At 52.9% G+C, this 14,839-nt stretch overlaps 1 protein-coding gene across 3 annotated transcripts in view; it reads left to right on the top strand.

Moving 5' to 3' along the window:
- NDRG1 (N-myc downstream regulated 1) overlaps window positions 1–14,839 on the top strand; it is a 56,394-nt gene that overhangs the window by 28,616 nt on the left and 12,939 nt on the right. For all 3 annotated transcript variants that reach the window (XM_077847320.1, XM_077847322.1, XM_077847321.1), the window contains 6 exons: window positions 2,524–2,644; window positions 6,320–6,382; window positions 7,135–7,195; window positions 8,236–8,322; window positions 11,163–11,219; window positions 14,225–14,328. In XM_077847320.1, coding sequence (XP_077703446.1) covers window positions 2,524–2,644; window positions 6,320–6,382; window positions 7,135–7,195; window positions 8,236–8,322; window positions 11,163–11,219; window positions 14,225–14,328 — 493 coding nt within the window. The remainder of the gene's footprint in view (window positions 1–2,523; window positions 2,645–6,319; window positions 6,383–7,134; window positions 7,196–8,235; window positions 8,323–11,162; window positions 11,220–14,224; window positions 14,329–14,839) is intronic.

Raw genomic sequence — 14,839 nt, 5'->3', positions numbered from 1 at the left:
ACTCTGTACCCCCATCTCCCTTACCCCCAGCTCAGCCCCCAGCAGCCTCTAGTCCGCTTTCCCATCTCTAAGGACATGCATATCCCCGATGTTTTTTTATAAATGGAATCCTACCATCTGTGGTCTTTTGTGACTGGCTCCTTTCATCACGGCTTCAGAGTTCACGAGTAGGCTCTACTGCGTCCTCCCTTCTTGGTGGCTGACTGGTATTCCATTGAGCGCATCGGCCCCGGTCTGCTCATCCGTTCTTCAGTTGATGAACGTGTGGATGGTTCTTGCTGTGTGGCCCTTGCGAACAGCACTGCCATGAAGGTTTACCCTGTGGTCTCGAGATTCCCGGGAGCGTCACCCTACGTGGGTTCCCCATTTTGCACAGATGGTGAAGGAGTAAGATCTGCTGATGGTAAAATCACAGACGACAGAAGGGGGTCTTCCCGTGGCGACTGTGACTGCCCTTGTGTCCAGTCACCTCTGCAAGCTGGACAATGGCTTGATTTGTGATTGGCAGCCTGCTGCCTTGCGTGTTTTTCCTCCAGCTCATGAGTGCCTTGAGGCAGGGATGTCAGTCACTGGAAACCATTTTCTCCTTTATCTTCCCTTCTCTTTTGTTCCTCTTCCTCGCCTGTGTGCTCCCCTTGTGTCCAGCAGGTACCAGCTCCCCATGCTAGCTACTTGAAAGTCTGTTACCTTATTTTTTTTTTTTAAGATTTTATTTATCCAAGAGAGACACAGAATGAGAGAGAGAGGCAGAGACACAGGCAGAGGGAGAAGCAGGCTCCATGCAGGGAGCCCGATGCGGGACTCGATCCCGGGACTCCAGGATCACGCCCTGGGCCAAACCCATTACCAGTTATTTTGGTGCTGCAGGTAGAATAGCATGTGGTGAAAAATACTGAGTATTGGCTCATCGGGTGACACTTGATGGAAAGGTGCAGTATCTTGTGGAATGGGAAGGAGCAACTGCATCCTGACTGTAGGACTGAACATTATGTTCACTGCACTCTCATTTTCTGTAGGTACAGTTCAAAGCCCTAAAGGATAAAGGAGTCTGGCTTTTACTATCTTTCTTAAAAAAAAAAAAATCAAAAAATTTCACAAAAGGAGATGATACTAGCCTTAACATGTACCTGTCAATGTTATGGATATTGTCATAAAAAGATATCTTTTAAAAATCAGAACAGAGACTTAATTTTTTAATTCTTAAGATTTGTAGAATGTTTCTAGGATAGGATATTAAAAATGATTCAAATCCATGCATGGGGTTAGATAATTTTTCTAATTATTCCATTGAGTCAGTTTTTGTGATTAGTGGTTATCAGATCAAACAGATCATGTAGATAGATAGCACAAGTATTTGGAGAAACGTCTGTTTTGTTACCAAAATGTTGGAAAAAATTTATTTTAATACCTTTCAGATTTCATAAAGTGCAGTGTATATAATGCCTCCTAAAAGACTGTAAAATATTGAAATTTTCTTCCAAGCAAAGTGTAAAAAATATATTGAGCCTGTAAAAAAAAAAAAAAAAAAAAAAAACAATGGTGCCAAACTGCTGAGCCACCCCAGGAACCCCCGTTACCTTATTTTACCAGACTCTAGTGAGGAAGGGAAATGCATGTGGTGGTGTTACACGCCCCCGTTGCAGAGGCTCACTCTTCTAGAAAGCCAGGTCCAGAAACAAAAGATCCCAAGACCTCCGTGGCCGCACACAGTCTACATTTCTCTCACCCTCGTGTAACACGTCTGGGCGTCCTGTAGGAAATATTGCACACGGTGATTCCAAGACCCAGGCTCCTGCCAGCTGTGGCTCCTCCATCCCCGGGGCCCTCAGCGCCTTCGACATCCGGCTTTTGACAGCAGAGAGAGAAACCTAGAAGAGTGGGTGGCAGGTGTTAACAACAACCTGTGAGCCTCAGGTGCTGTTGGCCAGAACCCGGTCACATAGCTGCCTTGCACTGCAAGGGAGTCTGGGAAATGTAGTCCCGCTGTGCAGCCAGGAAGGAAAGGGGGGATGCTTTGGTGACCAACTGCCATCTCTGCCCCAGACCCTGAGCATCTGGGATACTCATCCAAGGCCACATAAGAAGTGAGAGGGTCCATGCATTATCTCCTGTGCTCCTCCTTGGTTGAGAATCGTGTGCCCTGACCATGACTTCCAATGTGGGGGTTCAGGGGACCCAGACAGAGAGAGGGCATGAGTGTGGCAAGCTCACTCACGCCGGGGCCATTGCATCCACGATGGATGGAGAAGATGCAGGAGCCGGGATGGGCGTCTCCTCCCAGTGCCGGCTCCAGGTGTGAGCTTCAGCCGCCAGCACGCACAGCAGAGTTGACTGGCCATATCCACCTCCGTGCCCACTGCCTTTTATCACCAGAGGGGAGTGGGATGGGGCAAGAAGGTGGGCGCGCTTTCTCGAATGTTCCTGGGAGTGACATCAACAAAAAGGCATCACGTGCCGCCGAGCACCCAGATGTATTCTTGCCCTACTTGTGCCTCTTCTCTCTCTCCCCTGCCTGTTCTCCAGACAAAACCTGCTACAACCCCCTCTTCAACTCCGAGGACATGCAGGAGATCACACAGCACTTCGCCGTCTGCCACGTGGATGCCCCTGGCCAGCAGGACGGCGCTGCCTCCTTCCCTGTGGGGTAAGACCCGGAGCCTTGTCCCCAGGAGGGGGACAAGAAAGCCACGCGGGTGGACTGGGGGTGGGGGGTGCGAAGGCAGGCATCACACTGAGTTTTTGTTTGTTTTATTGTAGTAAGATATACATAACCTAAGGTTTACCATCTTAACCATTAGTGGAGTAGAGTAGCATTAAGTGCATTCACGCTGGTGTGCAGCCGTCCCCGCCGTCCATCTCCAGGACTTACTCACCATCTTAAACCAGAACCCCGTCCCTGCTAAACACCACGTCCTGATTCCCTGCCACCCAGGGAGCTAGTTCTTTCATAGGTGTGGGTGCTCCTATGCACACCTCTGCATGGGACTGAGTGGGAGAGGACTTTGACAAGAAAAATCGTTAGGAGAGAGTTCTAGAAAGGTTGGAGGAAAAAGAGAGGGAACAACAGGAAATAATATTGATGGAGTACTTCCTGTGGTCCAGGCTTAGTTTTTTTTTTTTTTTTTTTTTTAAGGTTTATTTATTTATTTGAGACAGAGAGAGAGGCAGAGAGAGAGTGAGAGAGAATCTGGAGTGTAGGAGAAGCAGAGGGAGAGGGAGAGACAGTCCAAGCAGACTCCCTGCCCAGCACAGAGCCCAAACTGGGGCTCAATCCCATGACCCTGAGATCATGACCTGAGCTGAGATCAAGACTCAAATGGTCAACTGACTCAGCCACCCAGGCGCCCATCACCACTCCCCTCCCCCCAATACCCCCACCTCAGCTTAGTTTTTATGAACACAAGTCACTTGCACTTATCCGATGGCTGGTATACATGCCTGGCATTAGAGCTCCATTTCCTGGATGAAGAAACTGAGGGGCAGAAGGGTTGAGTAGCTTACCCTTCGAGGTTGCACAGCTGGTTTAACTGGGGGAGTCAGAGAGTGTGCTGGCTCTAAGGATCATGTCCTCTTTAGAGTGTCAGGGTCCCTCGTCTGGGTGTTTAGCTGCATGTTCCTCCTTGGGGTGCAGTCAGGGCAGCCCTCCGGTCTCCCCTGTGAGGCTCAGGACAGGCTACCCTCAGTGTGCCTGGTGGGGAGGGGAGGCCGACTTCTTAGAGGTACCCCCTGCCCCCCATCCCGAGGTTGTCATTAAACCATGGGGTGGTGGCATCAGGCTCTTGGGTTTCAAGTCTCCCAGATGGGGCCTTCTTGACATTCACAGACAGATTTCCTTTTTTTTTTTTTTTTTTTAATTTCTTAGTTTTTGTTGGTGTTGAGAATTATCCTTAAAAATTAACCTTTATCAGAGAAGGGAAAGGATACCCAGCCCCAGCCCCATGGAGCAACAACCAAACCTTAACAGCTTCTTAACACAGCGAGACACAGTTAACTGTCCACTAGCAGATTAAACCAGATTAAACAAATTCATCTTTGTTTGGGACAACTGTTTGAAAGACTTGAGGTGACCGAGGGGCTCTTAGGTCCCCAGGGGGAGATTTAAGAAAACGTCCTGAGGTTTGGGCCCCGGCTTCTGGAATCTTCACTAAGTTGACCTGGAGGTCACGATGCAGGGTACGTGCTCCCCCAGTTAGCAGGTGATTTCAGTGCGTGGCTGGTGGGATCTATGGCATGGATGGCTCCCGCCTTATTTCTGCCTCCTGTAGTTGGGGGGCTCCCAGTCCCTCTAGGGTACACCCCCTCTGTCCCGGGGCTGAGGTGGGAAGGCAGGGATGGGCACCCCAGTTCTGGGGTCAGCTTTCTACAGATGGCGGGGGGCTGCTGGTGATAGAATCTTGTTACCTCCTGGCTATGCACCCAACCCCAGGAACAGCGAGAAAAGACGCTGATGGGTGTTAAGTGGCTTCCCCGGAATCACCTTTTGGAGGCTGCTGGCTGTAAACTGAGTCACGGCCACTGTGGAAGGACACTGGCTCCATTTTTGCGTAGACATACCACCCAGGGTCTTTCTGGCTCTTTCTGGAGCATTTGTACACGCTGGTTCCCCCCACTTAGAATATGTATCCTATAGTCTACGCTCCTCGAACCCCAATGCCCTCCTTCAGTGTCACTGCTCCAGGAAGCCCTCCCTAACCACCTGATCAGAACAGGGCTCCCTGTTTCGGCCGCCCTTCTGCACACGCCCACCTCCCTCACTGTCACCTTTGTCCTCACCCTCCCTGTTCCACCCGGCCCGTGTGCTGGACCGGGTCTGCTGTGCTCCCGCGGTCTCCCCGTGGCCTCTCCAGGAGCCTGGCATGAGTGAGCACCAGTCACTCCTTTGAGAAAGAAACTCCTTCGTGTGTATTCTGAGTCCTCCTCCCTGAGGCCAGGCTGTGGGTGCCTCCTAGCCAAGGCTGTCCCTGTTTCCCGCAGCACCCTAGCCCATCCGCTGGTCCTGTGAGGCCTCTTGCCGGCTCCCCCAGGGACCTGTCTAGAGTATCCTCTGGGATGCCCAGAGGAGCTTGCTCCTAACACGGCGTGCTGTGTGGACTTGCTTTTGATAAAAAGGCCAGGCTCTCTGATGGCACCTAAGGTCTTGGTGAAAGGGATGATTCTTGGAGTCCTTCCAGAGAAGATGGGAAAGAAAATGTGCAGAACTCTGGCTGGGGTTGTTAGCTCCTGGTGGGACAGAGGTCCCTGACCTTTCTGGAGATTCCAGGGAGGTGAGCACACAGTCTCTTGCGAGGAGGCAGAGGGAGCAGCAGGTGCAAAGGCCAGGAAGAGAGCATGCCTAGAAATGCTCCAAGAGACACCAGGAGCAGGGTTGCTGTTAGTTGAGAGGAAGGAACGACCCCGGACAGTGTCTGGGGTTGGCAACGGGTACGCTTGGCCCAGCGGGTACCCCATGTGGGCCCTGCTAAGGACTTGGTGACAGGAGACTGTTGTTCCCTACCCTCTGGGAAGGGGAAGCGTCTGCCTGAATGCACAGGCCCAGGGCAGCCTGCAGACTCCATCATCACCCATCCTGGGTCCTCAGCGCTCCCACCGTCCTCGATACCCGCTGTGGTGATCCAGCTTTGACAGAGGGGAGCCTCCCAGCCCTGCAGTAACAGGAACCAGGGTCCCAGCAGATGTGTGACACTGAGGCATCCCCGTGCCTTAAAATACCCCTGGGTTCTCTGTCTCCCCAAACCCGCTGGGTGCCGCTCTCCGGGGTGGCCCGCCTCTTTGTACCCTCTCCAAGCTCCTTCCAGAGCTTGGGGACAGGGGTGAGAGAGGAGGGACTTCCCTGCGGCCAGGAATGTTTTATGGGAGAGCGGCCTGCGGGCCCCCTTCTGGGACGTGACTGAGGAATCCCAGAGCCCAGGTGAGATGCCACACTAAGGGCCTGCCTGGCCACGAAGCCAAGTGGCTCTTCCCCACATCAGTGCTGTTTAATCTCACTGGAACCTCGCAGACTTGTTGTAGGGATTAGATGAGCTTCTGATGCTCCTCAGAGGCTTGGTGGGGGACCTGGAGCATGGGAAGCAATCCGTCCAGGGTCAGTTTACAAACAGGGGGAGCATTGGGGTGGGGCACGGCCTTGCACCGTGGAGCAGGCTCGTGCTCGCTGCCGGGAAGGAGGGCTGCAGGGGCCTGGGCGGGGATGGGGGGTGGCGATCGGGCATACAGGCCAGGTCGTGCGTGGGTCCAGCCCGTCAAGTGTGTTCCTGTTTGATGATTCATTTCCTCCGGGGTCTCGCTCTCACTAACGGCCTCTGCGTGGCTTCTCCCAAAGGTACATGTACCCCTCCATGGACCAGCTGGCCGAGATGCTTCCTGGAGTCCTCCACCAGTTTGGGTAAGAGTGAGGGATCTGCTCCCCCAGCAGCCTGCAGAGAAGGGTGGCTCCTGGCTTCCGCCTTCCCCTGGCCTTGATCTAGCCTGCCCCCTGCAATGTAGGAGAGAAATTAGCTGTCACGCGTCGTGACCTGTTTTCCCACAGCCTCTAGTCGGGTCCCGCTGGGCTCTTCCCCGGATGCAGACACATCACCCATCCTTTCCCGGCCTCCCCTTCTTTCATTGCTTTCTCGTATCGACGGAACATTCTGGAAGAGGGTGGCCCGAGCCCTCGATTTCTCCCTCTGTGCCCTATTTCCCCAGTGCTCAGGTCTCTCTTACTCAAGCCTTCGGGGTGAAGATAATACCCCAGAGTTCTTGCCCAATTTATTTTCATTACAAGTTTCAGAGTCTAAAATAAAAGCTTGAGAGTGGGAAGAAGCGGTGCTGTAATGGGCCGGCCCGTAATGGTTAGACGGTCTCTCAGAGCCTGGGCTGCAGTCGGGAGAGAAGTAAGGAAAAGAGACGAGTCTCTCCAAGGTCACGGCCTCCTGTCAGGCTGCAAAGCATGATGCATTTCGGGTCCTCGAGGCACGTCATGGCCGCGTGTCCCCACTGTGTCTAGCTTGCCAGCCACGCTCAGCGATGAGCAGGACCGATGCTGGGGGAGGCGACGTTCCTTAGGGACCAGGCCGGGGGGGAGGTTTTAAGAGGGTCATTAGGGCCCCCATCGCTCATTCCTTCTGTCACATGAATTTTCATTTCTGCTTCCAGGCTGAAAAGCATCATTGGCATGGGAACTGGAGCAGGCGCCTACATCCTCACTCGGTTTGCTGTGAGTTCCTTGGCATTTTTTTTGTTTGTTTGTTTTTAAAACCATGTTTTAAGTAGAATTAAGATTAAAGAAGACAATTGGAAGACCATCAAAAACCCTGAAACGAAGAGAGAAAAAAAAAAACCAAAAAACAAAGAGAGAAATGATCCATCACTTCATTTCCGAAGGGAGAACTGCAGTTCACATGGGGGTGTGTGGTCCGGGGTCGTGCGTGTGTGTGTGTGTGTGCACGTGTGTGTGTTCTCACGTACGTATGAACCACCTTTCTTTTCCTTCAGGGGACACTCTTAATCATTGGTTTTGCTCACTTTGCACTTGATTGTGGGCGGGTCCTCACATCCTTGCACGTGTCGTGGGCCGTCTTTACAATAACCCCACGCCTTTTGGATCCTGACTGATGCTAAACTAGAATCTGAGACACATATGTCACCATGACATGGGCCCAAGTGCTACTGGATCGTTCGTGTCCTCACCAAGCAATTGTCTTAAAAACACAGCGGTGCTCATTTTATTCACACAGTTGTGTATTCTGCCTGCCTGTTATTTGCTGGACTTTGTCAGAAGTTAGAAATGCTGGCATGAATAAAAAACGGCCTGACTGAGGCTCTGAGCAGATAAAGGAAGGTACATACTAGATCTGAGATGGACACACGGATGACTCTTCCGAGAGGAGTTGCTAAAGAGCATCCACGTGCCCTGCCTGACTCGGAGCGGGCCATCTGACATGCCCGCTTGGCAGGTGGGGAAGAGGAGGTGCAGGGAGGAGAAGTGACTTGCCTAAGGCAGGTCTACCAAGCACGCATGTTCTACGTCTCCTGCTTCCTATCCCCACTCTGTCAGGGGCTCAGTCCTGTGTCAGCTGAGCTGGAACCTCAGTTCTGCATGGGGGGTGGGGGTTGAAGGCTCTTGAGGGCAGTGGCCTGCTCTGGTGGCCCATGCGGGCCCTTCTCTGGCACTTTGCTCAACCTCCAGTTTGGCCTTTGAAGTCTATAGTATCTGAGATTGCGGGATTGCCTCTCACCTTATGTCTCGAATTGCAGCTGAACAACCCCGAGATGGTGGAGGGCCTCGTCCTTATCAACGTGAACCCTTGTGCAGAAGGCTGGATGGATTGGGCTGCATCCAAGGTGAGGCTGGGGGTCAGGGACAGGGTCATGGCCAGGATCAGAGTCAGGATCAAGAGTCCGGGCCAGATCAGGGTCCAGGGTCAGGGTCCATGTCAGGGTCCAATGTCAAGATCAGGTCCAGGGTCAGGGCCAGGATCAGAGCCAGGGTCAGAGTCAGGACTTGGACCAGGGCTGGATCAGGGTCCAGGGTCAGGGTCCAGGTCAAGGTCCAAGGGCAAGATGAGGGCCAGGGGCAGGGTCAGGGCCAGGCTCCAGAATCAGGTTCAGGGCTAAGACCACGGCTGGATCAGGGCCAGGATCAGAGTCAGGGCCAGATCAGGGTCCAGGGTCAGGGCCAGAATTAGGGTCAGGATCCAGGGTCAGAGTCAGGGCGAGGGTCAGGGTCCATGGTCAGGGCCAAAATCAGGGCCAGAATCAGAATCAGGGTCAGGGCCAGGATCAGGTTCAGGGCCAGGGTCAGATTCAGGGCCAGGATCAGGGTCAGGCACGTGGAACAGGTGTGCTTGCTGAGACCCCTCCTAACCTCCTACGCCCCACCCCTACAAAGAAAGCAGGTTTCCTTTGCTTTGCTTAGAATAGTAAACATGACCTCAGCTATTTGCCGTTCAGAAGATTTCAGTAGGACACTGTGGTCTAAACCAGACATCCCATGGAGATGTGCGTCCTCGAGCCAGCTTTGATAAGCGTAGCTTGGGTTAAGACGTGTTTGCTGAGGATCTAACACGTACTGGGCTTTGCCTGAGACACTGGAAATAAAAAGAAGGACAAGACAAAGGCCTCTCATGTCAGGAACCCACATATTATTGGTGAAAAAGCAGGGTGTGTTTAGGACCAGCACTGCCACTCAGTTTGATGACAGTAATGATTAGCTAATGTGTCCTGAGGATTTACCAGGCGCTATTTGTACCCTCTGACCACACTTAATCCTCACACTGACTCCAGGGGGTGGGGACTGTTAGAGCCATGTTCCAGAAAAGGAATCCGAGACTGCGAGTGGCGAGGGAAGCTGTCTAGGGTCCCACAAAGCTAGGCAGTGGGGCTGAACACAGATCCCATGGACTCTGGTCCTTGAGCCTCCCCTCCTGCCTCCCTCCCTAGTCTCATCTAGCAGGTGTTGAACGGCCCCTCGGCCCAAGCAGTGTGGGTCTAGCAATACAGAGGGCACAGGGCACAGGCTTGCCTAGAGGAGGGGGCGACCTGTGCTGTCTCGGGAATCTCCGCCCTGGCTGGTGTCCTAGGGTTCCTAGTTGACCTTTTAAAAATGATTATTGTGTTTTTTCATAAAGGCGCTCATATTTGCCAAGGAGCCGGGAGGCCGTTCCAATTGAAACAGGACCAAACCTTTCAAGCCGGGGTGATCCCGGTCTTTCGTTTTGGAAGTATGTTTTTGCCAAGTGTCGGGTGGTGGTCGCAGACGGAGGTTTGAAGGGCTCGTGCCCCTCCCTGCTGCCTCCCACCCCTGTCTCAGCTTCTCTGATGCTGCATTTTCTTGAATGTTCTACTAGAACCCAGGAGTTCATCTCTCCCATCTGCGTGATATTCAGGAGCAGAGAACACTCCCTGTTTTTTATTTTATTTTCCAGGAAAGGAAGTGAGATCCCAGTCAGCCAGTTTGGCTCCTCGGTTAACTATTCTGAGCCAGACGTGGACAGTGACCATTGGCTAAAAAGGAGCCTGAGGAATGTCCGTGTGGCTTTAGTATCTGCACCATATCCTTCCTTTCCAACCCCAAGAGAAAAAAAAAAAAAAAAACCTATATCAAGAGTAATCTACTGTGTGTCAGGCACTGGTGTCAGATCCTGTGACATGTGTGGTTGCCTCCTTTATCCGCACCTTGGCCTCGTGACTTGGAAGCTCCTGGCACTGCTGCTTATAGATGAAAGGCCTGAGCTTCAGAGGCTCTGCACCCCCCAGGACCACACAGCAGGGGTCCAGAGCTTCTCTGTCCTGCCCGTCCTTGCCTGACACTGAAGTTGGTCAGCACACATGTATGGAGCTCCCGATGGATGCCTGGCATTTATAGAGCTCCTGCTGTGTACCTAGCATTTGTGGAGCTCCTGCTGTATACTTAGCATTTATGGAGCTCCTACGTTATATCCAGCATTATGTCGGGGAGAGGTATTAGAGGAGAAAGTTGGCAGTGTCTTTAGTGACGTCAGTCTATGCAAAGAGAGGATACTGGCTTGAGGGAGGAGATCTAGAGGATGCTATAGGAAGGCTAGTTCAAGGCAAGCAGATCCTTGTTATCCAGGAGATTGCTCCTTCCTGCTTTGGGAAAAGAAAGTTTATTTTATAGATAAAGCATCCATTCGTATTTAATATTAGGAAAAAATATTGCCATTTCCTTCCTCAAATTCTTTTATTAGAAAAAGATTTTATTTATTTACTTATTTGACAGAGAGAGGAGAGATAGAGATAGAGATAGAGATAGAGATAGAGAGAGATAGAGAACAAGCAGGTGAGGTATAGACCGGCCAAGCTCAGCGTGTTTAGAAGACACGGATGGGGGCCCTCCTTGTGAGGACCTAGTGTGCTAGGGCACAGGAAAGGCTGGGAGCAGGTCGGGTCTCTGTTCAGCATGTGTTAGCTGTGCATCTTCTGTGCGTGGGGTCTGAGAATAAGTAGTTGACGGAGGCTCAGGCCCCGCCTTCTGTGGGGGTAAGCGGGAGCCCCAGGTCCCACAGGCAACTGGAGCAGGCAAGCAAGTTCCCACGAGGAGGCTGCCTGCAGACCTGAGTGCTGGGGAGCCAGTTTGTGTCCCGCGGGCCGGGAGGCTTGGCTGACCTCGCGTCTCTACCGCAAACACCTGTTCTAATCACACCTCTTCTCGCCGTCCCCAGATCTCCGGGTGGACCCAAGCCCTTCCAGACATGGTGGTGTCCCATCTCTTTGGGAAGGTGAGTAGTGCAGCCTGGCACCTCTGTCATTCATGCTGAGCGACTGCGTAGGGCACGGACACGAGTGGGATCCGAGGCAGCGGGGCCGGGCCGCCTGCGGGTGCCCACCCCGTCCCCAGCGCGACGTGACTGCTTTACCATCAGGTCGCAGCTCGCTCTCCTTTTACTGTCAGCCTTCTTAAACCAGCCTTGTTGCGGTATGAGACCCTGCACGTCCTGGAAATACAACATTTAACAAACGTTGACACATGCATCCGCCCATAAAACCACACTGAAATTGAGATAATGACCACATCCGTTGCCCCCAGGAGCCCACTGTGCCCCGTGCTAACCCTTCCCCTCCCTGCTCCTTGGACAACCTCATATCTGCTCTCCGTCACTAGAGATTAGTTTGTCTTTCCTAGATTTTTATATTAATGGCATCATGTGGTATGGACCCTGCTTAAAAAAAAAAAAAAAAATTGTAATCTGGCTTCTTTCACTCATCACAGTTGAGATCCACCTCTGTTGTTGGGCTTTTCAGTAGTTCACTCCTTTTTAGCGCTGGCTGGTGTTGTGCGGTGCAGATGATGTGCTACGTACAGTTTGTTTTTCCATTTGCTCGTTGATGGGCATTTGGGTTATTTCCAGTTGCGGCTGTTACTGATCAGACCTACAGGAAACACATCCACAGAGTTTGCTATGTGCTCTGCTCAGTCCTAAGGGTTTTATAAATATGAAAATATGAATCCCTCCAAGAGTGATTTGAGCCATGTAAAAAGTGTTTATTCCCAGTTTATGGATGAGACCAGAGAGGTCGATTGATTGCTGTGAGGTTGCACAGTCAGGGTGAGGTGAGGCTGGGATTGGAACCGATGTGTCTGGCTCCAGAGCGTGTTTCCGTATCCAGAGCAGGATGCTGGCCATCTGTGCTTCTGCTGTGGTCTGTGCTCTCCGATGGGTTATTCTGAAGTCCTCCCAGCCGTCACCTGGCCGGCCAGCAGGGCTCCCGATTGGCCGACAGCCCCAGGGGAGCCTGTGCAGGGGCTCCTGGCACAGGCCCAGACACCGGCCCAGCTCGAGGTGTTTGCTCTGTGTTCTGTGTGGCCTGCTCACCGCTGTCGCCAAGTGAGAGCGTGACCCTCTGAGATGTGACCAGATGTTGTGCATTGGGCTTGGCCAGGTGTGCCCACTGTGTTTGGTTCTCGTGTTATTTTCCTGGGGCTGCTCTAACAAGCACCCCACACCGGGCGGCTTAAAACAACAGGAACTCATCTGTCAGGGTGTGGAGGCCAGCACACCCTGGAAGTGTCGGCCGGGGCCACACTCCCTCCAGTGGCCTGGCGCAGGTGGAGGATCCCTCCTTGCCTTTCCAGCTTCTGGGAGCTTCAGAATCCCTTGGCTTGTGTCTGAGCACTCCAGGCTCTGACTCTGTCTTGATGACCCCTCCGTGTGGGCTTCAAACCTCCTTCTGGGGGCGCCCGGGTGGCTCAGTCCGTTGAGCATCTGACTCTTGATTTCGGCTCAGGTCCTGATCTCAGGGTTGTGAGATGGAGCCTTGCATGGGCTTCCGAGCTCAGCGTGGAGCCTGCCTCTCCCTCTCCCTCTGCTCCTCCCCTCCCCCACATTCTCTCAAATAAACAAAATCTTAAAAAGAAAAAAATCTCCCTCAGCCTTTCACCTGCCATTAGATTTAGGACCTACTGGGATAATCTAGAATGATCTCATCTCAGGATGACATCTACAAAGACCTCTTTTCTGAATAAGTTAGCATTCGCGGTGTCCGGGGGTTTGATAGGGGACGTAGCCTTTGCGGCCACCCTGCAGCCCACGGGAGCCTGCGTCCCCCCGACCTGTGCACCGTCCGGTTTGTGATATGTTTTCTCCATCCCGAGTGTATAATCCGAACCTCAAGAGGAATATGGAAAAAATTAAAGCCAGTTTCTGTATTTCCTTGCAGGAGGGGGTGTCAAGTATAGGGTGAGAGTCTGGCCTGCTTGTACCCCACATTACTTGAGGTATCTCTTGGAGTCCCTAAATCGCTATAGTTTGTGTGTGTTTTCGTTTTCGTTTTTGTTTTGATCTGAAACCCCAGCACCATGAATTCCTCACATGGTTTTTTTCTCCCCCTGATTTTCTATTTAACAGCATGTTGGCTTCTTTGTTGCTTCGGTGATCAGGGGCTATTTAGACAATCGCTCAGGCCGGACGCAGGGCCCCCTTTGCTCCCTCTCTGTCCTGCTCTGGTCGCCACTGATCACATCAGGCCATTTTGTGGAACCTACACATCCGCTCTCTTACAAATGAGAAACAGAGCAAGCTCGTCACTTGTTTGTTTGTCCCAAATCACATTCAGAAAGGAACCAGGGAGAAGGAGGCTGGAGGCTCCTGCAGGGCTCTGGCTGCCTCCCCCCCCACCCCCCCACCCCCCACCCCGAACCTCCCCTGGGAATTGAGATGGCCCTTCGTTCCAGAAACTTCCCGGGAGTTGCATGACTTCGTTTTGTGTTTCCAGCATGAAAAACTTCTCGGCTTCCCCCTTAAAAATATTAATTGTTAGCAGTTGCTTATCAGTTTTTACTGTGTATGTACAAAGGGTTTTTGTGTGCACAGCCCCTGTTAAATCACACAACCTGACAAAAGAGGTAAGAGCCACCTCCTGCTTTATTTTTGAGAGGACTAAGGCTCAGGGACATTAAGATGCTTGCCCCCAGGAAAAAAAGGGCAGTGCCCAAGCCAAGCTCTGGATTCAGGAGGACTGACTTCAGATAACGACTCCCCCAGTCGGGAGCCCAGAAGGGTCTGCTTTGCCCTTTGCAGGTTTGCATCCTTTCCTGCTATCAGCCGATGTGCCAAATCAGGCTGCATTTTCGGGGGTTTCCTCAGCTCCCCTCCCCACCCCGGCAGTCAAGTGGGTTAGGCATGGTTATCTCTGTGCCTGTATAACCTGAAGAGTGGAGACACTCGGGAGTGGCCTGGGGCGGCGGGCGCAGTGAAGGGTCTCTCTCCCCCCACCCCCAATGCAGGAGGAAATGCAGAACAACGTGGAGGTGGTCCACACTTACCGCCAGCACATCGTGAATGACATGAACCCCGGCAACCTGCACCTGTTCATCAACGCCTACAACAGGTACTGGGCCGCAGCTCGGCCACGCTGAGTTCCTTGTGTTGGTCTGGAGCGTGGGCTAAGGCGGAGGGGGCTCCTCAACTTAGGAGAAGATGCAGCCCCTGACTTGCAGCAGATAGATTACTGGGACAGGGACAAGGTGCCTTGGTGTTTCAGGCACTTTGCAAGGAGCTCAGCTACCGCGCCAGACCATGGGGAAGGGGGCAAGCACGAGGGGGACACGGTGAAGCCCTCACGGGGTTTGGAGTCAGCGCTTTGCTCAGGCTGAGCCCCAGGAGAGGCCAGGTGGGGGGAGAGCGAAGAGAGTATCCGCGGAGCCCTGTAGGCGGACAGGAGGAGTCCAGGGGGGCTGCTGGGAGGGGAGTCCTGCTGAGGATAAGGAGCCCATCCTGCCAGTCTTTGGCGGGGGCAGGGGTGGGGTGGCCCTCTTGCTGATAGCTAGCTGCTAGCCTGGACCTCAGCTAACGGAGGGGACAGGGTGGGGACATGGTGTCAGCCGGGGGGCTGTAAACCC

The sequence above is a fragment of the Canis aureus genome, chromosome 14, assembly GCF_053574225.1.
Source record: "Canis aureus isolate CA01 chromosome 14, VMU_Caureus_v.1.0, whole genome shotgun sequence".
Taxonomy (NCBI): domain Eukaryota; kingdom Metazoa; phylum Chordata; class Mammalia; order Carnivora; family Canidae; genus Canis; species Canis aureus.
The sequence above is the reverse complement of the archived record's forward strand: the minus strand, read 5'-3'. Positions and strand labels throughout refer to the sequence as shown.